Source organism: Scyliorhinus torazame, chromosome 14 (assembly GCF_047496885.1).
Source record: "Scyliorhinus torazame isolate Kashiwa2021f chromosome 14, sScyTor2.1, whole genome shotgun sequence".
NCBI lineage: Eukaryota > Metazoa > Chordata > Chondrichthyes > Carcharhiniformes > Scyliorhinidae > Scyliorhinus > Scyliorhinus torazame.
Genome location: NC_092720.1, coordinates 131,835,519 through 131,860,271, shown reverse-complemented (window position 1 = coordinate 131,860,271; position 24,753 = coordinate 131,835,519). Strand labels below are relative to the sequence as shown.

The window sequence follows — 24,753 nt, the reverse complement described above, 5'->3', positions numbered from 1 at the left end:
AGACATCCAGTCTCCTACATCCCAGAAAGCGAATGAACAAAGAGACAAAGGGATCTCTGCAAATCAATTCAAATGGTATCAAGTTTCACATACTCGACGCCCATAGGTCATCCTATATCCCTCCTGACCTGTTTGATCTATTCTGATTGGCTCACTTCCAATCCCTTCCTCTGGCCCCTATTACCCAGCATCCTTTTCTCCTGCTTTGGTGGACACACCTCTTCCTGCTTTTCCATGCGGTCTGAAATCCTTTGTCTGTGAACTCACCAGAATTAGACTGGCCTACCTCTACATTACAGTAACTAATATCTCTAAAGTAACTATTTTATATCACATTCGTCATTCCCTCCTTTTATCATTCCATGATAACCGAACTAACCAATCCATAGCTACGGTTCCTCATCTAATAAGATCCGTCGCTGCATTTCCAATTCCTGGCTTAGCCCCCCCTCATCTGCTGCACCCTCATGGATTTTAACAGTTAAGATTTTAGGGGCGTTGATCTGTTCCAGTGCACCCCGCATTCTACCCATCACACATTTAAGGATAGCTAGGCCCACAAAGATGCTGCCGATAGCCACCACTAAATACATGGCCATATTTATCAACCAGTCCTTCCAACCTCCAAATCCCCAGTTACCCCAAGAGCCAGGATCCTGCATTCTGTCCAGGTGATCCCGTATGTGATCCATAAATTTAGTGATGTTAGCGGTCAAGTCCTGAACTCCCATGATACACTTGCCCTGCACTATGGCGCATACCCCACCCTCACGGGCCAGAAGATAGTCAAGAGCATACCGGTTCTGCATTGCAAACAACCGTAGCTGAGACAATTCCTTGGTTATTGCCCTGAGGGCTCCCAAGGTTTCATTTCCCAAGATGGTAAGGCCATAAATAAAATAATTCCTATCGCTGACAGCCAAGGAACCCCCCACACCTCCCAGTGTCAAGACGCTCAGAATCCCCCATCCGGCTGAGTGGCCCCGGTTGTGTGCGAGAACCTGAGGTTTTTTCCAGTTCTTGCAAAATTCAGCAGAGACTGCCCGGCGTGCTAACTGATTATGCAGCTTCCACGCCGAAGGGCAGGGGACTGTGGTATACTTAATGGTTTCTGGTGAGGATCAAGCCCTTCTCTCGCTGTCCGAGATCTGGTCCTAGAGCTAACTGGGCTTGCGGAACAGAGCTCCTCTTTCTCTACTGATCGTGAAGATGGTAAATCAGGACCCATACTATCACCCAAAAGGGCTTGAGTTACTGGCATAATTGGAATCTGGGAGCAGTGACTGGATATCAGTTATTATACTCTGGTGGTTCTGGAATTAGTGCAGACAATGCTACAGGTGCAGTCGGAACATTTGTGAACATTTTCTAAATTATTGAATTTATCATTTTCTGTCAATTCAAGGCCAGCCATTGAACTACGTAGCTCATCTCTTGTTTGACCCGCGTCTTTCCTGTCTCTACTTGCGCGTTTTTTGAATGCACATTCCTTTTTCAAGACCTGTAATGTTTTTAGGTTACCCTGTTCACTAATTGGAATTCCCATTTTAAGGGCATTGTCCTGCCAACTCGACAACATGATCTTATCTCTTTCCTCTTGACAATATTGCCTCCATAATCCAATTAATTCTTTTGCTTTCATACTTTGACTCTTTTTCCAGATGTGTCCCTGGATTTTCTTAACAATTTCTAGGTCTTTGGTGCCCCCTAGTGGCCATTCATCCCCCATTTTACTTCTTAACTGTGCTGACATTTTTCTAAAATCCTTCGCTTTATCCGGATACATATCACATAATATTTGCAGTGGCATGCCTGGATCATTTGTGCTATCCAAGGAATTCCCCATAATCTCAACTAGTCCTCGGAACTGCGTTTTTCGCCACTACAGTCCAAGGGTACAATTTTAGCTTAATCAACTATAGATTTAAAACACTCACACATATGGCATTGAATCCTTTTCAGATTTAAAAACAGTTATTCTAGACTGAACCTTCACTACTGAAGCCCCATCAGCCTCTCTACCCATATAATAGACTGAACCCTCAGTACTGAAGTCGCATCAGCCTTAAAAACACTTATATTTGGAATTGAACCATCATTCGAGATGTCACATCAACCCAAAACCCTAACCCAAGCCGAATCAACAATATGAAATCCCATCAATTAAATTGCTAATCCCCAGACTGACCTTTGATTTCGTCGAGACGATCTTTCCGTACCAACCGCGAGTGAACAGACTAATCAGACGATAAGAAGAGGGGAAAAATCAATGCGTGGTCATTTTCCAGTTCTGCATTGTGGGCCCTCTTTCCCCATCCTCCTGTTCATAATCAGTCTAATTCTGATTTCGCAGTTGGTCAGAACCGTCTTGAGAAATCCCGGGTTTTCGGCACCAAATGTAGAATCCCAAGTTTCTTTACCCGTCAGTCTGGCCTCAATAAAAGTCGAGATGGATTTGCAGGTACAGCATTAGTTAATTTGTTTAGCTTGCAAGTTTGATTCATTTCACAGAAACATAGGAGACATCCAGTCTCCTACATCCCAGAAAGCGAATGAACAAAGAGACAAAGGGATCTCTGCAAATCAATTCAAATGGTATCAAGTTTCACATACTCGACGCCCATAGGTCATCCTATATCCCTCCTGACCTGTTTGATCTATTCTGATTGGCTCACTTCCAATCCCTTCCTCTGGCCCCTATTACCCAGCATCCTTTTCTCCTGCTTTGGTGGACACACCTCTTCCTGCTTTTCCATGCGGTCTGAAATCCTTTGTCTGTGAACTCACCAGAATTAGACTGGCCTACCTCTACATTACAGTAACTAATATCTCTAAAGTAACTATTTTATATCACATTCGTCACTTATGCTGACACTAAGTGCTGAATTAGTCCCATTACTTGGTGCGTTAGCACTCTGTGATGCTTGTTGATCCTTTGTTAGCCTGGTCTCAGGTCCAAAATCAATGGTTACTTCAAAAAGTGTTTTGGTCTTCAAGTAGGCTTAGTTCAGCATGGCCATGGAAATAACACGTATCCGACAAACCTCACAAGCTCTGTTAGTCTAAACATAGTCTTCCTGTCCATAGCCCCTGAGTTATCTCCTCTGGCTAACAGAGCAAATGTTGCTGAGGCAAAGGTTAATGGTGTCCCTGTCCGAAAGCCATGACTAATTCCTGAGTGTGAGCATTACAGATAAGGGGGGTAGGGTTGGGGGTGGGGGGTGGGGGTGCAGTCTCCATGTTGTCTGGTTTGCATGTATTGTCCAAGATGGAATTCAGCTGAATCAACAGTTTGTTCTGTTTTGGCTAACACAAAATGTGGGAACAATTCAAAATGGCGGAAAATCAAAATTCCGAATCCTTCAATGTGGAGGGTGAGACCATTCTGGATACAGGATATGTATCCGTCGATGGCTTGTGACATTCTTTTGCAGAATGCCTTGTCAGTGAGGAGGGCTGTTTCCAGCCTCCATGGTGGGGGGGGGGCACTGGGCCCAGTCTGTCTACAACCGCACATCCACATAATGCGGTGCATGGTCGGAGATTACTATTGCGGAGTATCCCGCCCCTGCCAACCCTGGAGACACCGATTTACCTGCAGAAGTCGATGTGGGAGTATATTTTGTGGACTTGGGGGAAGAAGGAGAACTCCTTCTCCCTCGGGTGGTAGAACCTCCATGGGTCCACCACCCCTATCTGCTCCATAAAGGTGTTCAGTTCGTTTGCCATCGCCAATCCTTGATTTGGGGCTGGATTTCTCCGTCCATGGGTCCTGTACACAGTTGAAGTCTCCCCCCATGATGGGTTGGTGGGAGTCTACGTCAGGGATTTCTGCCATGGTCTTTTTGATGAAGTTTGCGCCAGTTAGGGAGTACCATCCCAGTTAGGGAGGTATATGTTCACAACCACAACTGGTGCCCCTCCCAGAACACCGCTGACAATTACATACTGTCTCCCCGGACCCATCACCATATTTTTGTCGCTGTAAAGGTTATCCTTTTACTAAATAGTATGGCTACCCCTCTCGCCCGTGTTCCGTAGCAGGCTTGGTCTGTGCTATCCATCTCTTTCTTCCCCTCAGTCGGTCGTTCTCCCTCAGGTGTGTCTCCTGGAGGAAGACTATGTCGACCATCAGGCTTTTTATATGGGCAAAGCCTCTGGATCTTTTCACCGGCCTTTTGATTCCCCTGACTCCAGGTGACTATTCTGATGGGGGGTTTCTGTGCCCCTCCTGTGGCTTCAGCCATACTTACCACATGCCCCTGCAAGCCGGGGTTTCCCTTTCTTTGTGGGCCATCCAAGTTGGCCACCTCCATGTGCGACCTGCTGTGACCAGTATTCTACCCTCCCCAACCTCCCCTCCGCCAACTTAATCCCCGATCCCACCTTCCTCCCCCCGCCGCTGGGCCCATCTGCCTTGCTGTCTCCCCTTCCCCTAACCCGTGCCCCTGTTGCTCCCCCTCTTGCCCCCCTTTACGCTTCTCCCCCGGATTTGTTGTTTTGTTCCCCCCCCCCATTCAGGCAGGTGCTCCCTCCCTTTCTGGAGCTGTGCCGCAGCCGCCAACACCCACCCCACCTTGCTTCTGTGCACTAGCATATTTTCCAGTGTGGTGGAAGGGGTGGCACCCCCACCCCTCCGCCCATTTTGTTCTCCCCCATCTCCTTTCTTGTACCGGTGTACCTCTGCCTTCTCCCCGCCACCCCCCTCCACAACCCCGCCCAGGTCGTGCAAGTGTCCAGTCCAGTAAATGAAGAAGCACTGTTTATCGTCCTTATATGTCCACTATTGATGCTACTGGCAATCCCTGCCCCACTGGCCGTTTAGAAGGTGGCCTTGTTCAGGAGGATGTAAAAATGTCTTGCCGTGAAAACGTGAGTCTTCTGGAGCACTGTTGCTCAGTCATGCTGAGAAAGCGGTTTCTCCACCTTTATTGTGCGGCACGGTGGCACAGTGGTTAGCACTGCTGCCTCAGATCCCCAAGGGCCCGGGTTCAATTCTGGCTGCGGCTGACTGTCTGAGTGGAGTTTGCACTTTCCCCCCATGTCTGCGTGAGTTTCCTCCGGGTGCTCCGGTTTCCTCCCACAGCCCAAGGAAGTTCAGGTTAGGTTGAATGGCCATGATAAATTGCCCCTTGGTGACCAAAATGTTAGGTGGGGTTACTGGGTTAAGGGGATAGAGTGAAGGCTTGGGCTTGAGTGGGGTGCTCTTTCCAAGATCTGGTGTGAATTCGATGGGCCGAATAGTCTCATTCTGCACTGTAGGAATTCGATAAACATTATCGATAAACATTATGCCCTGTGTTGATGGTATAGCCTCCTTCCAGCTGAAACTTTGCATCAACATCCTCTGTTGTGTGGAGCGACATGTGCCTGAGGAAAAGGCGGTTGATAACTGGTGGTGTTACTCCAGGTGTTGCTAGTGTTGGTGCTCCATCTTGGAAGTCCAAGTTCAAGCTGCATAAACTGCATCCATGTGGCAATGAAGTCGGACAGCAGGGAAACACAGGTCAAGGTGAATAGACAGATGAAATTATGTTGGAAATTACCAGTGAAGCAGTGAAAGCATATTTCTAGGAAGAAGTCCTGTGAGACAATGCCTTTCATGTAGGAAGGGAAACAGCTCTGCAGTTTCATTCCTTAAAGGCTTTCTAGCCTGTCAGTTTCATAGAGCAATGAATCCTACTGTGCACTCGCCTTGTTGGCCCGGACAAGTTTCACACAACTCAGGAAAGCCATACGTTGGCTTTTAAAGCCAAAATGCTGTGTTAAAGTCTGCATTGGCTCTTTCACATATTTCAGCTACAGAACCCAGCTCCATGGGGGCTTTCCAAGCGTTTGTGTTGCATCCCAGTAAAAGCTGGAAATCAATGGGATCATGTTGGGTTCTGGCACGCTACCGTTTTTTGTTTCAGATTTAGCCTCCCTCATGTATCTGAACCTCCCCAACCCCCTCCCCGTCAGTTAAAATTCAGCCCACACACACTGGAACACGTATCATCATTTTCAATTTTTATTAAATGTCTATGTTACAATTTGAACAAGAACAAACTTTAAACTCTAATGAAGCATTTACACAAATAATTAAATTGTTTTTGTAAATCTTATTCTTAAAAACGACGAGAAAGCTGGAAAACAACATAATTACCAAACACAAAACAAAGAGCAAGCTATAAAAGTTCAGCACTGGTATACATGCATATAAAAATGAAAGCCAAGCAGATTACATAGATTCAAAACTGGAGTATTACACATTTCCCTCTCAAGCATCTCCATTTCACTGGGACATCCTGACTAGGCACAACAATTTCAATCCTACCCTGCTGTTACCTTCCCGCTCAATTTGGAAATGTTTTAAAAATAGTGGAATTCTTTCCTCCAAACGTCATTGATTTGTTCTGGTTCTGAGTCACGGCTATTGAGGAGACATATGTTTGTTTTTCTTAGCGGCACCTCTTATCTTTTTTAAAATTTATACTCACTCCCCGCTTTTAAAATGTGCTTGAACTCATCTTTGCATGTCAGCTGTGGCTCAGTGGATAGTGCTGTAACCTCGGAGTGAGAAGGTTGTAAGTTCAAGTCCCATTCCAGAGACTTTTGAGCACAAAGATCTCGTCTAACATGCAAGCAGGGCATTGAGGGAGTTCAGTGCTGTGGGATAGTTTTTTGTCAGGTGAGACATCAAACTGAGGCCCTGTCTGCTCTCTCTCTCTCTCTCAGGTGGCTATCAAAAATCCCATAGCATTACTTTGAAGAACAGCAGAGTATTTATCCCTGGTGACCTGGACAATATGTATCCCTCAATCAACATCACAACAAACGGATTATCCAGCCATTATCATATTGCTGTTTGTGGGAGCTTTCTGTGTGAAAACTGGTTGCTGGGTTTCTGGCATTACAAAAGTGCCTTAAACTACAGAAGTACGTTGTTGCCTGAAGAGCACTTTGAGACATCTAGAATTTGGGAAAGACATTTTATAAATGGGAGTCTTTCATTCCCTTTCTTTTCATTTAATTTTCTGCTGCTAGATACCAACAAATGCCCTCTGATCTTGTGGATTTGTTTTCTTTTTGTATTTAAATTTTCGCCAACTAAAACCGAGTCGGGACTTTTGTATGTCTTGCCCGTCCCAAATCCGGTAAACCCGCTGTGGGGTTTGCCTTCGGTGGGACTGGAAGATCCTGCCGGTGGGAAGAGCCGGAAAATCCGGCCGGTATATTAACTGATCAGAGGCACTTGAATACCCATAAAACAGTGAAAGTAACAGGTTCTTTAATTATTCATGGGAACTCACATTGTAAAATAGAATCTTCCTATCCTGGTCATTTGGCCCTGATTTTTAGGCCCAATCCATGTCCTGATTTTATTATTTATTCTCAGTTTTTAAAGATGTGTCTTTGCTTTTTTCTCTTTGTCCTCAATGTTTTGACGCCTGATTTTATCCCTGATCTTTGCTTTTATACATTGATCATGGGTGGTTACTCCTGATTTCTTGAGACCTGTGTCCCAATTTTGAAGTTTGGAGGTTGCGAGGTAAGATATCATAAAGCCAGAGTTGTTTTTGTTTTACTATGAATCCTTTGAGGGCAGCGCAATCACTGACACAAAATCACATTGTTTTGGGATTTTGCTTATTCTACTGTAGTTCCCGCATTCTTGTGCACAAAGATTTGCAGCGTAGAAGCCAACAAAGAGCACTGTTCAACTTGCAACTAGGGCAGTGCTAATCACTGCGCAGTGGTTAGCACTGCCGTCTCACGGCATCGAGAACCCGGGTTCGATTCCGGCTCTGGGTCACTGTCCGTGCGGAGTTTGCACATTCTCCCCATGTCTGTGTGGGTCTCACCCCCACAACCCAAATGGATGTGCAGGGTAGGTGGATTGGCCATGCTAAATTGCCCCTGAATTGGGAATAAAAGTATTGGGCACTCTAAATTTCTAAATAAAAAGTTTAGTTTGCAGTCACTTTTAAAAATGCCTCATTGGGACGAAGAGGATTTTTGATTCCAAAAGATAGCTAATGAAATGCTTTTCATTTTCGGGGTATGGTGTTAACACAAAACATCTTGACAATATTGAATTCTGACTTTACACTGAGATAGTGTACAGAGACACACTTGAGGAGCAGAGAGGGTGGGGTGCTGTTTTGCCAATGGTGCTATGATTTCATAAAATTACCTCTAGCGATGAACTGGTCCGTAGTGAAACACTTTCCTTATGTAATGTATGTCTGGGACTGTTGTTCTCAAAACCCCTTGGACACAATGGCAGGAGCAAGTGAAAAAGTACATTTGCGCCATTTTTCAGCCAATATTATGGAGGACAAGCAGGCGAACTCCCTGTGAGAATTCATTCCTACCTTCTCTATAATGCACAATAACAGAAGGCTGGGAGCGTATTACAGAACCATCGTGCAGTCATAAGAACATAAGAACTAGGAGCAGGAGTAGGCCATCTGGCCACTCGAGCCTGCTCCACCATTCAATGAGATCATGGCTGATCTTTTGTGGACTCAGCTCCACTTTCCGGCCCGAACACCATAACCCTTAATCCCTTTATTCTTCAAAAAACTATCTATCTTTATCTTAGAAACATTTCATGAAGGAGCCTCAACTGCTTCACTGGGCAAAGAATTCCATAGATTCACAACCCTTTGGGTGAAGAAGTTCCTCCTAAACTCAGTCCTAAATCTACTTCCCCTTATTTTGAGGCTATGCCCCCTAGTTCTGCTTTCACCCGCCAGTGGAAACAACCTGCCCGCATCTATCCTATCTCTTCCCTTCATAATCTTATATGTTTCTATAAGATCCCCTCTTATCCTTCTAAATTCCAACGAGTACAGTCCCAGTCTACTCAACCTCTCCTCGTAATCCAACCCCTTCAGCTCTGGGATTAACCTAGTGAATCTCCTCTGCACACCCTCCAGTGCCAGTACGTCCTTTCTCAAGTAAGGAGACCAAAACTGAACACAATACTCCAGGTGTGGCCTCACTAACACCTTATACAATTGCAGCATAACCTCCCTAGTCTTAAACTCCATCCCTCTAGCAATGAAGGACAAAATTCCATTTGCCTTCTTAATCACCTGTTGCACCTGAAAACCAACTTTCTGCGACTCATGCACTAGCACACCCAGGTCTCTCTGCACAGCAGCATGTTTTAATATTTTATCATTTAAATAATAATCCCTTTTGCTGTTATTCCTACCAAAATGGATAACCTCACATTTGTCAACATTGTATTCCATCTGCCAGACCCTAGCCCATTCACTTAGCCTATCCAAATCCCTCTGCAGACTTCCAGTATCCTCTGCACTTTTTGCTTTACCACTTATCTTAGTGTCGTCTGCAAACTTGGACACATTGCCCTTGGTCCCCAACTCCAAATCATCTATGTAAATTGTGAACAGTTGTGGGCCCAACACTGATCCCTGAGGGACACCACTAGCTACTGATTGCCAACCAGAGAAACACCCATTAATCCCCACTCTTTGCTTTCTATTAATTAACCAATCCTCTATCCATGCTACTACTTTCCCCTTAATGCCATGCATCTTTATCTTATGCATAAGTCAAAACAGTTGAGAAGGGTAATTTATTGCGCATCCAAAAATAGGAGATCCACCATCCCTCCAACACCCACTGCCCCCCACTTCCATCACTCCTTGAAATAGGTTATTGGTTGACCCATGAGACGTCATCTCCATTATTATTCCTGGGAGACTATTCTTTGTTTGGTGATATTTTGTTTTGAAACTCCCTCTTCTCTTCAAAGCTTGAGATAGCCAGATTTAAAAAACGGTCCCTTTCTGCTGGATGATGGAAGGCCTTGCAAATCTTTTCCTTGCCCTTGCTCACCCCCGGAGAGAGTGCTCATACTCAGTCCAGTGACCCCCCCCCCCGTCCAAACCCTCTGTAGCAAATGAGACTGGAGCCTAGGCACGTGACTCAATCAGCTCTCACCAACTGGAGCCACAAGGCCAACATCTTCTGTGTAGATTTGAAACAAAAAATATAACTGTGGCATTGCGATGATAGAACATTCAAGACATTTAGTATTGCAGTATAGATACCTACTCTATTTATTTAAATGCTTCACAGAGTGACAAACTGATATTAAAAAATACAAATGATTTTTTTTCTCACAAGATTTTTGAAGACCTGAGTAACATAAGAAGCATTTCTTTTAGTCAGTCTTTGATTTAGACGTAAGCTTTTGACTGAGTTGATTCTGCCTTTGTATAGATCCGTTGCCCACTTTGAGCAGAAGAATACTTGTAGCCACTGTGAAGAAGAACGAGAGTCACCGTTACTTGCGCAAAGACATACACAGTCTCATTTCAGTTCCCACTAATGCACCATTGAACCTTTGCTCATGTCTATTTGACTCTCTTCTTTTAACAGATATTGATGTTTGTTTTTATTGCTCTCCCTGAGAGAACGGAAAAGGCTCTCGAGGTAACAAACAAAAACAAAACAGAAAGAAAAAAAAAAAATCGATCAACAACACATCTTTTGACAAATCACGTCAAACGTTCCCTGTTTTATAATGGATGAAACAGCTGGAGCCAGAAGAGATCTGGGAGTTGCTCCATCCCCCAGACACTATCTTGGGCAACAATAAACAATTACGTTGTCTTCCTTGTTAATGGAAAAGTAAGAGGTCTCTGTGGAATCTGCTCATACTGCAGCCTATATACTGTCTACTCATAATGAGGCCTTTATAGAGTCTACTTCAGTGGAGAATATATAAAACAACTTTTGTGCGAGGCCTATTTGGAGCCATCTCATCATTATGCCTACAAGGAGATAGTGAGATGCCTTTCACCTTATTTGTAGTGAGAAGAATGTAGACAGTACATGTAGAATCAGGCCCATATGGTACTTACTTGAAATATCGATCCTAAGTATAAACTATAGACCCTACCTACATTGAGGCTGGCATGATCCTTACTTATACTGAGGTTGGCATAGGGCCTGCTCATAATGAGGCAATATTACGCAATGTCATAATCATTATTGCTACGTTGATGAAATCCTGTCTTTTGTTAAGTTCACCCTATCATGGCAATCGCTTTTTTGAATTTCGTTTGACAGTAGGACAGTGAAGATCGGAAGAGTGTCTGAAAAGGTTAGAATTCAGAAATTTGAAACTCTTGGCCAATCTATATGTTGACTTTATATTTGGAGCCATCTCATCATTATGCCTACAAGGAGATAGTGAGATGCCTTTCACCTTATTTGTAGTGAGAAGAATGTAGACAGTACATGTAGAATCAGGCCCATATGGTACTTACTTGAAATATCGATCCTAAGTATAAACTATAGACCCTACCTACATTGAGGCTGGCATGATCCTTACTTATACTGAGGTTGGCATAGGGCCTGCTCATAATGAGGCAATATTACGCAATGTCATAATCATTATTGCTACGTTGATGAAATCCTGTCTTTTGTTAAGTTCACCCTATCATGGCAATCGCTTTTTTGAATTTCGTTTGACAGTAGGACAGTGAAGATCGGAAGAGTGTCTGAAAAGGTTAGAATTCAGAAATTTGAAACTCTTGGCCAATCTATATGTTGACTTTATATTCTACTGTGGTAGTCACCACTAGTTGTATTACATGTATGATGGCACTGCCCGTATAGTAGAGGTACAAGGGTAAATCCCTGCCTGCTGGCTCCGCCCAGTAGGCGGTGTATAAATGTGTGTGCTCGCCGGTGCTGCAGCCATTCTGGTTCCAGCTAAAGGAGGCACAACATCTTGCTCAATAAAGCCTCGATTAGTCCACTACTCTCACCTTTGTGGTAATTGATGGTGCATCATCTACCAAGGCTCTTTATTTCTTTCATAGTTTGGATGCATTTTCATTCTTGTCACTCATTTAGAGCCTTGGTATGGAGAAATGGAATTCTCAGTCAACCAGTGACTGTTTACGCGCTCTGAGTCAAGTACCTGCAGGGAAGCTGTTTTAATGTTGACGGTGCAGCTTTTGGGTACAAAGTGAAATAAGCAACAGAAAAATGCTTACCCAGTCTGTACATTTCTTTTGCAGGAACAACACAAGAACGCACCTCCCAAGATGAGGAGAGCTGACCCAGCCCACCCGATGTAGAGGGCAGACCCCAGCTCATATCTGCAAACAAAGAAATCGTTAGGCTCACACGCTCTTAAAGGTAACCATTTACTAAACAATGACAACCAACTGCCCAAGTTTGTATGATGCCCCAAACTGTGAGGGCACCAACTGGTCAGTTTATATGTTACTAAATCACATGGACCATGTGGGTCTCAGGTTTGATCACCAATTTATGGAAGATCATGACTTTTTAGGAGCAGAGAGAGAGAGAGACAGAGACAGAGACAAGGGGCAGGATTCTCCCATCCCTCGGAGAATGTCCACGACGTTGTAAACGCCGTTGTGTTTTACGACGGCGTGAGAAGGCCACTGCCAGGAGTAATTCTGGCCCCTACAGGGGGCCAGCACGGCGCTGGAGCAGTTCACGCCGCTCCAGCTGCTGATCACAGCGTGAACTGTGCGCTGTGGGATCCGCGCATGCGCAGTGGCACCGGCGCCAATGCGCGCTTGGGCGGCGGCCTCCTTCAACGCGCTGGTCCCGACGCAACATGGCGCAGGAGTACAAGGGCTGGCGCGTAGGAAAAGAGGCCGGGGGACAGAGAGGCCGGCCCGCCGATCGGTGGGCCTCGATTGCTGGCCAGGCCGCATCGGAGCCCCCCCCCCCGGGTCGGACCCCCCCCCCCCCCCACAGGCCGACACCCGACCCTTGCACGCAGAGTTCCCGCCGGCTGCGAGCAGGTGTGGACGGTGCTGGCGGGACTCAGTGTTTTAACTACGGCCGCAGAGAGCGGCCCGCGACCGGCGCTGCGTCAGCCACGCCGGCGCCAATGGCTCTGCGGAGAATCACATGCCAGCGTTGGGGGAGAGTAGCCCGGTCGCGGGGATTCTCCGGCCCGGCCCAGGGCTGGGAGAATCCCGCCCAGAGAGAGAGAGAGAGTATGTAAAGAGCCAGGAAAGTTTAGAGAGGGAATTCCAGAGGTTAGGCTGGACTTAGACAGATGAAGGCACCATCGTAATAATAAGGCATATGAAACTAGGGAAGCCCAAGGGGTGAATATTGGTGGGACGCAGAATTCCAGGAGGACTGTAGGGCTGGAGGAGGAGGGGGTGAGACTAGGGAGCATAAGGTGGTCAACCAGAAAACGCTAAGTGCATTTATAACGAGCCTTTTACTACCCCAGGACATTTAACCTTCCCACATCAATATTGTGATCAGCATATTCAGACCTTAACCAAGCTGTTCGCAATGATGCTGCTGTCTTTTTCACTTCCACTTGACCCATCTTCTATTTCCTTGCTCGTTCCACTACCACTTTGCTTTGCATGATCATCTCTTTTTTTTGTAATTTAATATCTTCCGCTTTCCTCTCTAATACAGATTCTGCTTTCTTTCCTTTCCCCCGGCCTTTCCCTTGCTCTGCATTGGTTCATAAACTCTTACACCTCTGACTATTTCCAGTTCTGAAGAAAGATCAAATACTGTTGGATTGTGTGCGCAACCCGCCGTGTATTTCACGTCCTGCCGTTGCCGACAGAGTTTTCTGTTGAATGTACCCATCGCCGCCAGGAAACCAATGGCAGGGGTGCACTATCGGCGGGACTGGAAGATCCCTTTGGCGTATACAGCTGGAAAAGTCTGGCCCCTGACTCTGTTTTTCTCTCCATTAAAGCTAACTGACGTGCTGAGTGCTTCAAGCATTTCTTTGTGTTCATTGATTATGAAGTACATAACTATAAATACATATAGCCAAGTTCACACTCCTGATGGTCCTCATTAAGGGCTGGTTTAGCTCAGTGGGCTAGACAGCTGCCTTGTGATGCAGAATAAGGCCAGCAGCGCAGGTTCAATTCCCGTACCAGCTTACCCAAACAGGCGCCGGAATGTGGCGACTAGGGGCTTTTCACAGTAACTTCATACTTGTGACAATAAAGATTATTATGGGGGAGCACGGTAGCATTGTGGATAGCACAATTGCTTCACAGCTCCAGGGTCCCAGGTTCGATTCCGGCTTGGGTCACTGTCTGTGCGGAGTCTGCACATCCTCCCCGTGTGTGTGTGGGTTTCCTCCAGGTGCTCCGGTTTCCTCCCACAGTCCAAAGATGTGCAGGTTAGGTGGATTGGCCATGATAAATTGCCCTTAGTGTCCAAAATTGCCCTTAGTGTTGGGTGGGATTACTGGGTTATGGAGATAGGGTGGAGGGGTGTTGACCTTGGGTAGGGTGCTCTTTCCAAGAGCACCGGTGCAGACTCGATGGGCCGAATGGCCTCCTTCTGCACTGTAAATTCTATGATTCTGTGAGGGCACACTCGAAAAATCTCCCCTTCATTTTCCTTTAACTCCTCTGGATTCTGAAAGAAATACAGCTGACAATACTACTCTCGCATTAAATACTATATACATACTTTGTTCCCCCAAAGACAGGATTGTAGAATTCCATTGTGATGTTGTAGGCGTACCAAGAAATGGGAACTATCCCACATAAACCTGTCAATGAAACGGAGAAATACATCAAACGCCAGGAAAAGCAAATAATGGACAGAAACATTAGGTTCGACTTAAGAAGTGAATCATCGAATCATAGAATGGTTACAGCGCAGAAGAAGGCTATTCGGTCCGTCGTCTCTGCACCAGCTCTCTGGGAGGACAATTCAGTTAATCCCACTCCACTGCCCTTTCCCCATAGCCCTGAACATTTCTTTCTTTGCAAATTCTCTTTTGAAAGTCACGGTTGACCCTGCCTCCGCCACACGTTGGGCAGTGCATTCCAAACCCTAATCATTCGCTGCTAAAAAAATGGGGCTGGATTCTCCGTCGGTGGGATCCTCCGTTTTGCCGACAACGCATACACGCCCACGGATTTCCCGACGGCGTGGGAAACCGCATTGGCCGGCTGGCAGGATGGAAGATCCTGTAGCAGGCGGGGGCGCACTGCACGAGAAAACAGCTGCGGCGGAAGGGAAAATCCCACCCAAGGCCTGTCCTTATGTTGCCATTGTTTATCTGGTCAATCACTTTAAATCGCTGTCCTCTGGTTCGTGACCCTTCTGCCAACGGGACGTTTCTCTCTGGGTAGGATTTTCTGGCCCTGACATTGATGGGAAAATTTGGAGGGCCATTCAAGGTCAATGACTCTCGGGTTATCCCGGCCTGCCCTTGACGATGCCCGCTGGTGTCAGATCCGGAAAACCCCGGTCTCTATCTACTCTGTCTAGATCCCCCATTATTTTGCACATGTCCAGCAAATCTCCACTCAACCCTTTCTCCTGTGGGAATAACCCCAGATTCTCAAATCTACCTGTATAACTGATATCGTTTAACCCTGGAACCATTCCAGTAAATGATTCCTGCACTCTCACTAGTGCCTTCACATCTTTCCTATAGGGGTGGACATGATATTCCAGTTGAGGCTGAATATGTGTTTTATACAGGTTTATCATAACATCCTTACTCTTGTGGGGCAGTGGGCAGTGTCCCTGCCTCTGAGCCAGAAGCTCCAGGTTCGAGGCTCACCCCAGGACCAAGGAAGGTGCGTTCATAACTCGGCCAAAGAGGTCAAGTGTCAAACTGAAAATCCTTCGAAACGCACCAATGGCTGGGTGGTAAAAGCTGGAAAGATTCCGGGTCGGCCGTGCTGGATCTTGAATAGTGCCCATTAAGCTATGAGCCCCTGGCGACAGACTAGTGGCCTGTTCCGGGAATTACTTGCTATGGAAACAGACCAAAGTCTGCCTTAATGCACCATTAGGTGCGGGAAGAGAATTGGAATTGGGAGAAAGGGTCGATATAAGCATGGCCGACTGAATTCCCTCCTTTTGTGCTCTATTATTTTATGATTCTATAATTATGAACCAGGTTTAAAGATGAAACATTCAGTGAGGCTTACTCATGCTATCAGAATTTTATTGCCAAGCTGTCATTTCAAATTTAACGAGTAATTTACTTGTTATCTACAATTCATAATGTGACTGGTGTATCTGTTCATGTCATTGTTGACTATCCCTACAGAGAATTGTCACAGAAGCAGACAAGTTTTACATTTTGAAGTTAAGGGACAATCCCACTCCAGAAACATACAATAGTCCTGCTGAGGGTGGGTGCCATCTTTTGGATGTGGCGTCACATTAAAAAACTCTGCCTTCTCAGGAGGCCACACAGTATCCCATGGCACTAATCCAAAGAAGAGCGGATACATTTCCAGCCAATATTTTACCCTCAAGCATCATAAAAGGCACTATATAAAGTATTGTACAAATGTGTGTACCTGTCTCGTCAGCCTGCAGCAAGGGTCAAGAAATTTCAGGTCAACAACCTACACTTTAAAAAAATTCTTTCATGGGATGTGGGCGAGACCAGCATGTATTGTCCATTCCTAATTGCCCTTGAGAAGATGGAGTCGAGTTGCAGTCCCTTTTGTGTCAGTACACCCACAGTGTTGTTGGAGAGGGAGTTCTAGTCTTTTGACCCAGTGGAAGTGAAGGAACCGACAGTATATTTGCAAGTCAGGATGGTAAGTGGCTTGAAGGGGAACTTGGAGGTGGTGGTGTTCCCATGTGTCTACTGCCTTTGTCCCTTGAGGTGGTAGAGATTTTGGGGTTTGAAGGTGCTGTTAAAGGAACCTTGGTGAGTTGCTGCAGTGCATCCTATAGATGGTACACACTGCTGCTACTGTGCATCGGTGGTGGAGGGAGTTAAGCTCTGTGTTAAGCTCTTAGTAACTCTGTAATAAGGACTAGGAAGAAAGTTTTGACTTTTTCGACTCCAAGTTTATTTTTTTCAGGATTCACTAACTCCAACACCAAGAACAGTGTCACATGTATCCCCTTTATATATTGGTGCAGTCTATTAAACAATTAAAACCCAATTCCACTTAAGTATTAGGGAATATTAATTATTTCCTAAGAGTTTTTAAGTGTTGGATGGGATGTCAATCAAGTGAGCTGCTTTGTCCTGAATGATATTGAGCAACTTGAGTGTTGTCCTCATCCAGGCAAGTGGGGAGTGTTCCATCACACCCCTGCCTTGTACCTTGTAGACACCAATAGGCTTTGGGGAGTGAGGAGGTGAGTTACATGCTGCAGAATTCCCAACCCTGACTTGTTGTTGCAGCCATGGTATTTATATGGCTAGTCCAGTTCAGTCTCTGCTGAATGGTAACCCCCAGGGTGTTGATAGAGGGGTTCAGTGATGGTAGTGCCATTGAATGTCAAGGGACAATGGTTAGATTCTCTCTTGTTTGACATGGCCATTGCCTGGCACTTGTGTGGCGTGAATGTTACTTGCCTCTTATCAGCCCAAGCCTGGATGTTGCCCAGGTCTTGCTGCACATTGTCACGGACTGATTCAGTATCCGGGGAGTATAGGAAATTTGTCCTGTAGTTTTTATTATGTGCTCTCAGGCTAGAAACCAAACCAACCTTTTAGCTCCATTCAAAATGTGCCAAGGCCTGGTTGTTCCATTTGTTCAGTATGCAACATGCCAGTCACCTGGTTAACCCATTACTTTGAACGTTCTTGTAACTGTACTGACCTGATAGAATGAAGAGAAGCCCAGCGGTAAGGGAAATCTTTCCTTTTGTTTTCTCATCCATAGTTCCAATATTGGTGCATTTCAGGCCAAACAGAGCCATCATTGTAGCGATAACTCCCAGAATGATAGCGATGATCATCAGAGCACGACATGCTTGGATATATGCTGCAGGAGAAGGAAGTATTTTAGTGTTGGTACAGGACTGAGCCAGGACTGGTGCAGAAACAGCCACCGGGAGAGCTCTGTGGTGACGGTACAACAAGCTCCTCTGTCTGAGCCACCATAGTGTGCATCCCCTTCTGTTTGTATGAAAACACTGGGCGGGTCTCTCCATCCCGCAGCACCAGATGTTTGGTGCGGCACGGTCATCGGAATTCTCCGTTTCGCTGGCTCGCCAATGAGGTTTCCCATTGTGGGACAGCCCCACACTGTCGGGAAACCCCCGGGCTGCCGGCAAAATGGAGAATCCCAATGGCGGAGAATTCAGACCCCTATTTTTAACAATGCTCGAAGCAAAACTCCTTCTTACCTTCTCAGCTTATTTTATTTTAGACCAAAGTAATCAAGGTCTGTCCTGTCTGCTGACTGTAAGAATCTGACGTAGAAAAGTTTGGATGCTATCAACCCATTCCCAAGAGGGCATAGCACTAGTTTGCCACTTTCAATCTCTTTCCGAGCCACTGCAAGGATGATTGATGTGTGAGGTGGAATTTCCTCATTGGCGTGAGAGGGGTGACTCCTCTGAGGTTGGTAGAGAAACAGCTGGCTGGGAAGTATATAATAGAGCTTTCTACTCTGATTCTGACCCTGTTCTGCTTGTCTTGGAGTCCTCCTCAGTAAAACCACAAGCCGAATTTCCTCAGAGAAGGAATAGGATGGTTGTCCTGATCAACAACAATAAAGGTGGTGCTAATACCATCAGTATGTCTAACTTGGGTATCCACTGATCTTTCCTTGAAGGTACAATGTCTGATTCATAGAACCAGGCAGAAATGCCAAAAATGGAAAAATGTTCTATTCTTCAACTCTTCAGACTATCAAAAGGATCCTCCAAAAAAATAAAAATAAAATTATTTCTCTATCTTATTGGTTAGGACTCAGTAGCATTTTCAAAATGTCAGGGTACAATGGTGAAATCTACTGAACACAGGGTGGGTGTTAGGAGAGCAGGGTGTCCTGAGGCCTTCATTTTTAAAAATCTCGTGCTAACCTGGACAGAGAAGTCCAGCACTGATTAGGAATATTCTAATTCAGGTCCTCACACTTCAGTTCAACGTCTCAAAGCCTGAGCTGCTCACCTAATGGGCCATTTGATGATCTCATGGGGGAAGTTACACACAATGGAAACATCAGCTGAAGGCCAGACTACAATGTATTGAATGTAACCACCTTCCAACTGGGAGTGTTCCGTGGTGGAATCATCCCCTGTAATATTTTTTTTAATCAACGTTGAAATGGGCATTGTTACTCCAAATGTTGTTCTTCCAATCCCCCAAATAGGGAACGCAAAACAAATCTCTTTATCGAGAGTGGTGAGAATGTGGAACGTGCTGTCGCAGGAAGAGTTCGAGGTGGATTTAAGGGGAAGCTTGAGAAGCTCATGAGAAAGAATGGCATTGAGGGTTATGCTGAGGTAATTAGGTGAGGAAGGATAGGGACAGGCTCAAGTGAAACATAAATACCAGCATGAACTAGTTGGATTGATTGTCCTGCTTCTAAACTGTACGCTCTTTCTGGTATTATGTTTTTGTTTTTTGTGTCTGTGTCACCTCTTCTCTTTCTCTGTTTGTCTGTCTCTTTCTTGTCCTCCTCTATCCTCACTATGAATCCAATGAACTGACCTCGCTTAATATATAAAATGGCATCAATAAAATAAATCCAGAATATTACTGCAGTGATCCAGGAGGCATGAGGCTGGATTCACCATTTTTGAGCCGAAGTGCGGAGGATCTGTGGCATTTTACGTCAAAAGAATCGGTGCCGACCCCACCGATCCTGCGACCGGTGAGGCGCTAGCAGCCATGCTGAGTAAAACTGCCGGCTCCCACGATATAAACGGCTGGAGAATTGTTGGGTCTGTGGCTGCACATGCGCACGCCGATGACCTGCAGTGGTCGCCCCCGTAAAACATGGCGCCGGCCATGCGCGGACCCAACGTGCCAGATAGTGCCCCCTTGGCCACCCCCTGGCCACCCCCCACCAGTCCCCCTAGCCCTCGCAGAAGCCCTCCTGGCCAGCAGCACGGCTCCCGTCCGACTGTGGCGGTGCTGGTCACAGTCCGCGGCCATCACGCCGGGTTCAGAACTGCTGAGACCACACGTCAACCGCGCGGTCGGAAACTCGGCCCATCAGCTGCGGAGCTTCAGGTGACGCGCTAATGGCGTTCCAACGGCGTGCGGCACGTGACGCAATGATGCCATTTCGAAGAGGGCGGAGGATACAAATCCTGCGTCAAACACGCGCCGCCTCCGATTTTGGTGTCGCTGAACAGTGAATCCCACCCATGAAGAGGAAGGTTTAAACAGATTTATACAGTTCTCAAAAGTAAAGCTGCACCTATCGGAACTCCCGATCCGAGTTTGGGACAGCATTCAAAGGGTTCGGTAGCAAGTCCCAGCTGGGTGGGGCCACCCGTTACCATGGGAACGCGTACTCCACGGGCCCCACAGGGAGATAGATAAATTTACTTAAATCTCGTCACGTGTATGCACACATTAATGCATGCTCACACACACGTGGTGGTGGTGGTGTGTTGCAGCGCGCTCAGGGGTTTGAGCTGCTGTGGCAACTGTGATTAATAAAACAATAAATACAAATAGGGGAATTTTTTTCCCCAAGTTTCATTCACAGATGCCATTAAACTACACCACTTCTGACTAGAACAATGGCCTTTTATCTAGTCTTGTGGGAGAGTGTTCGATCAGGATGAAATGAAATGAAAATCGCTTATTGTCACAAGTAGGCTTCAAATGAAGTTACTGTGAAAAGCCCCTAGTTGCCACATTCCGGCGCCTGTTCGGGGAGGCTGGTACAGGAATTGCACCGTGCTGCTGACCGGGCTTGGTCTGCTTTCAAAGCCAGTGTTTTAGCCCTGTGCTAAGGATTAACATTAATCAACAACACTTCCAGCTGAGCGAGTTCTTTCTTCCTTTTTCTATTTCAGTCATTTTCCTGACAGCTTAACTTATATAAATAATGACACCAGACTTGGAGGGTGAATATTTTACCATTCTCTGTGATCAAGCCTCAAATTTCACAACATAATTTCTCTCAGTAAAGGGGTAACTCTGTAGCGTGGATTTTCATCTGATGTAAAGCCGAATCAACAGACAGCTGCAGAAAATCTCCCCTCTGAATTTATTTCTGAAGGAGGCAATGGACGGCTTGTCGGAAATGTCCATTTGTGATGAGTTTAAATTCTATACCAATGTCTCCCATCTGTATGCCTCAATATCTGGAAAATCAGATTTTATATTTCATGAACCCATCAAAGAGCAAAGAAAAGTACAGCACAGGAACAGGCCCCTTCGGCCCTCCATGCCTGTGCTGACCATGCATCCATTCCAGGTAGAATTCAGGGTGGTGAAAAGAGCCAACTGGAGGGAACTCGCCCTCGTTGCTTGTCATGTAAACACCTCACTGGATTCCTGCTTTCAAAGCAGGATGTTTCAAGGTCTGTATGTGGCTGAGAGCCCACTTGTGGGAAACATCTATCTCATCCACGCCAGTTGTCCTGCGTCTCATCAATTTTCAACCTGCCGGTTCTGCCATATTGTGCAACTGCTAATGCAAAGTGGTTTATCTGGCAGATGCCAAACAATCCTCAAAGGAACACAAGACAGTCAAAGGAGGTCAGAGAAAAACCCCAATGGGCCATTCATCGATCATCTATCCACCCGCATTTGAATGCTCCAATGTCTTTGCACTGTATTGCTACAAATATTTATTATCCTTTGAAGAAATGTTTTTCACGAAACCCATCTAAACTATTTCTTCTGGTCCTGCTAACCTGCTTGACTTAGAGTCATATGTTTTATCTTTTCTGCACTTACAGACACTTCGATAAATTCTCCTTGTAATATTCTCTCTCAATGTCTGATCTCTCAACTTTCTTCGTCTCACTTAAACTTAGGATGATCCTTGTTGCTTCTCTCTGCACTCTCCCCTATGCAGATCTATCCTTATTGAAGCACTATTTACATTGTACACTCATTGCGATTTGACCACTACGGTGAAAATGGACGGGATCCTCGTTTTCCGGCATGGTGTGTCCCCACCGGCAGCGGGATTCTCCGTTCCCGCAGGTGGCCAATGGGGTTTCCCATTGTGGCCACACCACATGGTCGGGAAACCCGCAGGCATGGGTGCGCTGCCACAAAAGCGGAGGATCCCGTCAATGGAGAATCCCACAGCATGGTTATAAATTCACGCTACCTCTCTGTTTAAAAATAAATTTAGAGTACCCATTCCATTTTTTCCAATTAAGGGGCAATTTAGCGTGGCCAATTCACCTACCCTGCACATCTTTGGGTTGTGGGGGCGAAACCCACACAAACACGGGGAGAATGTGCAAACTCCACATGGACAGTGACCCAGAGCCGGGATTGAACCTGGGACCTCGGTGCCGTGAGGCAGCAGTGCTAACCACTGCACCACCTTGCTGCCCAACCAAAGAACAATGAACAAAGAAAAGTACAGCACAGGAATAGGCCCTTCGGTCCTCCAAGCCTGTGCCGACCATGCTGCCCGACTGAACTACAATCTTCTACACTTCCTGGGTCCATATCCCTCGATTCCCATCCTATTCATGGATTTGTCAAGATGCCCCTTAAATGTCACTATCGTCCCTGCTTTCACCACCTCCTCCGGCAGCGAGTTTCAGGCATCCACTACCCTCTGTGTAAAAAACTTGCCTCGCACATCTACTCTAAACCTTGCCCCTCGCACCTTAAACCTATGCCCCCTAATAATTGACCCCTCTACCCTGGGGAAAAGCCTCTGACTATCCAATCTGTCTATGCCCCTCATAATTTTGTAGACCTCTATCAGGTCCCCCTCAACCTCCGTCGTTCCAGTGAGAACAAACCGAGTTTATTCAACCGCTCCTCATAGCTAATGCCCTCCATACCAGGCAACATTCTGGTAAATCTCTTCTGCACCCTCTCTAAAGCCTTCTGGTAGTGTGGTGACCAGAATTGAACACTGTACTCCAAGTGTGGCCTAACTAAGGTTCGAAACAGCTGCAACATGACTTGCCAATTCTTATACTCAATGCCCCGGCCAATGAAGGCAAGCATGCCGCATGCCTTCTTGACTACCTTCTCCACCTGTGTTGTCCCTTTCAGTGACCTGTGGAACTGTACACCTAGATCTCTCTGACTTTCAATACTCTTGAGGGTTCTACCATTCGCTGTATATTCCCTACCTGCATTAGACCTTCCAAAATGCATTACCTCACACTTGTCCGGATTAAACTCCATCTGCCATCTCTCCACCCAAGTCTCCAAACAATCTAAATCCTGCTGTATCCTCTGACAGTCCTCATCGCTATCCGCAATTCCAGCAACCTTTGTGTTGTCTGCAAACTTACTAATCAGACCAGTTACATTTTCCTCCAAATCATTTATATATACTGCAAACAGCAAAGGTCCCAGCACTGATCCCTGCGGAACACCGCTAGTCACAGCCCTCCAATTAGAAAAGCATCCTTCCATTGCTACTCTCTGCCTTCTATGACCTAGCCAGTTCTGTATCCACCTTGCCAGCTCACCCCTGATCCCGTGTGACTTCACCTTTTGTACTAGTCTACCATGAGGGACCTTGTCAAAGGCGTTACTGAAGTCCATATAGACAACATCCACTGCCCTACCTGCATCAATCATCTTTGTGGCCTCTTCGAAAAACTCTATCAAGTTAATGAGACACGACCTCCCCTTCACAAAACCATGTTGCATCTCACTAATATGTCCATTTGCTTCCAAATGGGAGTATATCCTGTCTCGAAGAACTCTCTCCAGTATTTCCCTACCACTGACGTAAGGCTGTAGTTCCCTGGATCATCCTTGCTACCCTTCTTAAACAGAGGAACAACATTGGCTATTCTCCAGTCCTCCAGGACATCACCTGAAGACAGTGAGGATCCAAAGATTTTTGTCAAGGCCTCAGCAATTTCTTCTCTAGCCTCCTTCAGTATTCTGGGGTAGATCCTATCAGGCCCTGGGGACTTATCTACCTTAATGTTTTTCACGACGTCCAACACCTCGTCTTTTTGGATCTCAATGTGACCCAGGCTATCTACACACCCTTCTCCAGACTCAACATCCACCAATTCCTTCTCTTTGGTGAATACTGATGCAAAGTATTCATTTAGTACCTCGCCCATTTCCTCTGGCTCCACACATAGATTCCCTTGCCTATCCTTCAGTGGGCCAACCCTTTCCCTGGCTACCCTCTTGCTTTTTATGTACGTGTAAAAAGCTTTGGGATTTTCCTTAACACTACTCCTGACTCCTTGCTTAAGTTCCTTCCTACTTTCCTTATATTCCACACAGGCTTCGTCTGTTCCCAGCCTTTTAGCCCTGACAAATGCCTCCTTTTTCTTTTTGACGAGGCCTACAATATCTCTCGTTACCCAAGGTTCCCGAAAATTGCTGTATTTATCCTTCTTCCTCACAGGAACATGCCGGTCCTGAATTCCTTTCAACTGACACTTGAAAGCCTCTCACATGTCAGATGTTGATTTACCCTCAAACATTCGCCCCCAATCTATGTTCTTCAGTTCCCGCCTAATATTGTTATAATTAGCCTTCCCCCAATTTAGCACATTCACCCTAGGACCACTCTTATCCTTGTCCACCAGCACTTTAAAACGCTACCTCCCTTGATATATTCTCACATTCAACTTGCTATTTTAGTGCATTCACTATCTCAATTTAACAGATGAAAGTAGGCAAGAGTAAGATGAAAGTGGGCAGTCCTGACTAAACTAGTCGCTCAAAGTTTAGAACAGTGCAGGTCACAGATGAACAAAATGGCAGAATTCACCAGCCTCCCCATGGCCGGTCTTCCCGCAGCAGAGGCGGTTCCCATCGCATTGAAGTCGCTGGAGATTTAGAACGGTATTTTCCACCTCATTCCACCGGTGGCA

General features: G+C 46.0%; 1 protein-coding gene across 2 annotated transcripts in view; it reads right to left on the bottom strand.

Annotated features, from left to right (window-relative positions):
- Positions 1-5,997: 5,997 nt before the first annotated feature.
- The window catches only part of LOC140390051 (claudin-15-like), an 82,296-nt gene continuing 63,540 nt past the window's right edge, over positions 5,998-24,753 (bottom strand). For both annotated transcript variants that reach the window (XM_072474909.1, XM_072474910.1), the window contains 4 exons: positions 17,607-17,771; positions 14,482-14,563; positions 12,030-12,134; positions 5,998-10,281 (listed from right to left, as the gene is read on the bottom strand). In XM_072474909.1, the coding sequence (XP_072331010.1) occupies positions 10,200-10,281; positions 12,030-12,134; positions 14,482-14,563; positions 17,607-17,771 (434 nt within the window). In that variant the 3' untranslated portion in view covers positions 5,998-10,199. The remainder of the gene's footprint in view (positions 10,282-12,029; positions 12,135-14,481; positions 14,564-17,606; positions 17,772-24,753) is intronic.